Source organism: Fulmarus glacialis, unplaced genomic scaffold, assembly GCF_000690835.1.
Source record: "Fulmarus glacialis isolate BGI_N327 unplaced genomic scaffold, ASM69083v1 scaffold18877, whole genome shotgun sequence".
Lineage (NCBI taxonomy): Eukaryota > Metazoa > Chordata > Aves > Procellariiformes > Procellariidae > Fulmarus > Fulmarus glacialis.
Window position 1 is genome coordinate 5,583 of NW_009225291.1, and position 256 is coordinate 5,838.

The 256-nt window shown below is 52.7% G+C and overlaps 1 protein-coding gene across 1 annotated transcript in view; it reads left to right on the plus strand.

Moving 5' to 3' along the window:
- The window catches only part of VPS33B (vacuolar protein sorting 33 homolog B (yeast)), a gene marked incomplete at both ends in the record, with an annotated part of 6,835 nt that overhangs the window by 5,362 nt on the left and 1,217 nt on the right, over positions 1-256 (plus strand). The window contains one exon of the mRNA XM_009582448.1: positions 137-210. Coding sequence (XP_009580743.1) covers positions 137-210 — 74 coding nt within the window. The remainder of the gene's footprint in view (positions 1-136; positions 211-256) is intronic.

Below are 256 nucleotides of genomic sequence, written 5' to 3' on the forward strand. Positions count from 1 at the left end.
AGCAGGGCTGGCAGGCACCGCTGCTGGTTCTCTTCTAGAGCCAGGAACTCTGTGTGTCTCTCTGCCTGACCCGCAGCTGGCAGGGCTGTGATTAATCCAGAGGCTCTGATCTGTTTCTCCTCATCTTCTTTTCCAGGAAAGATCACAGATGCATTTAATTCTTTGGCCAGGAAGAGCAATTTTCGAGCCATAAGCAAGAAGCTGGGGTTGGTACGTCCTCATGAGTCTGCTGGCTTGCTGCTCTGCCCACATACCC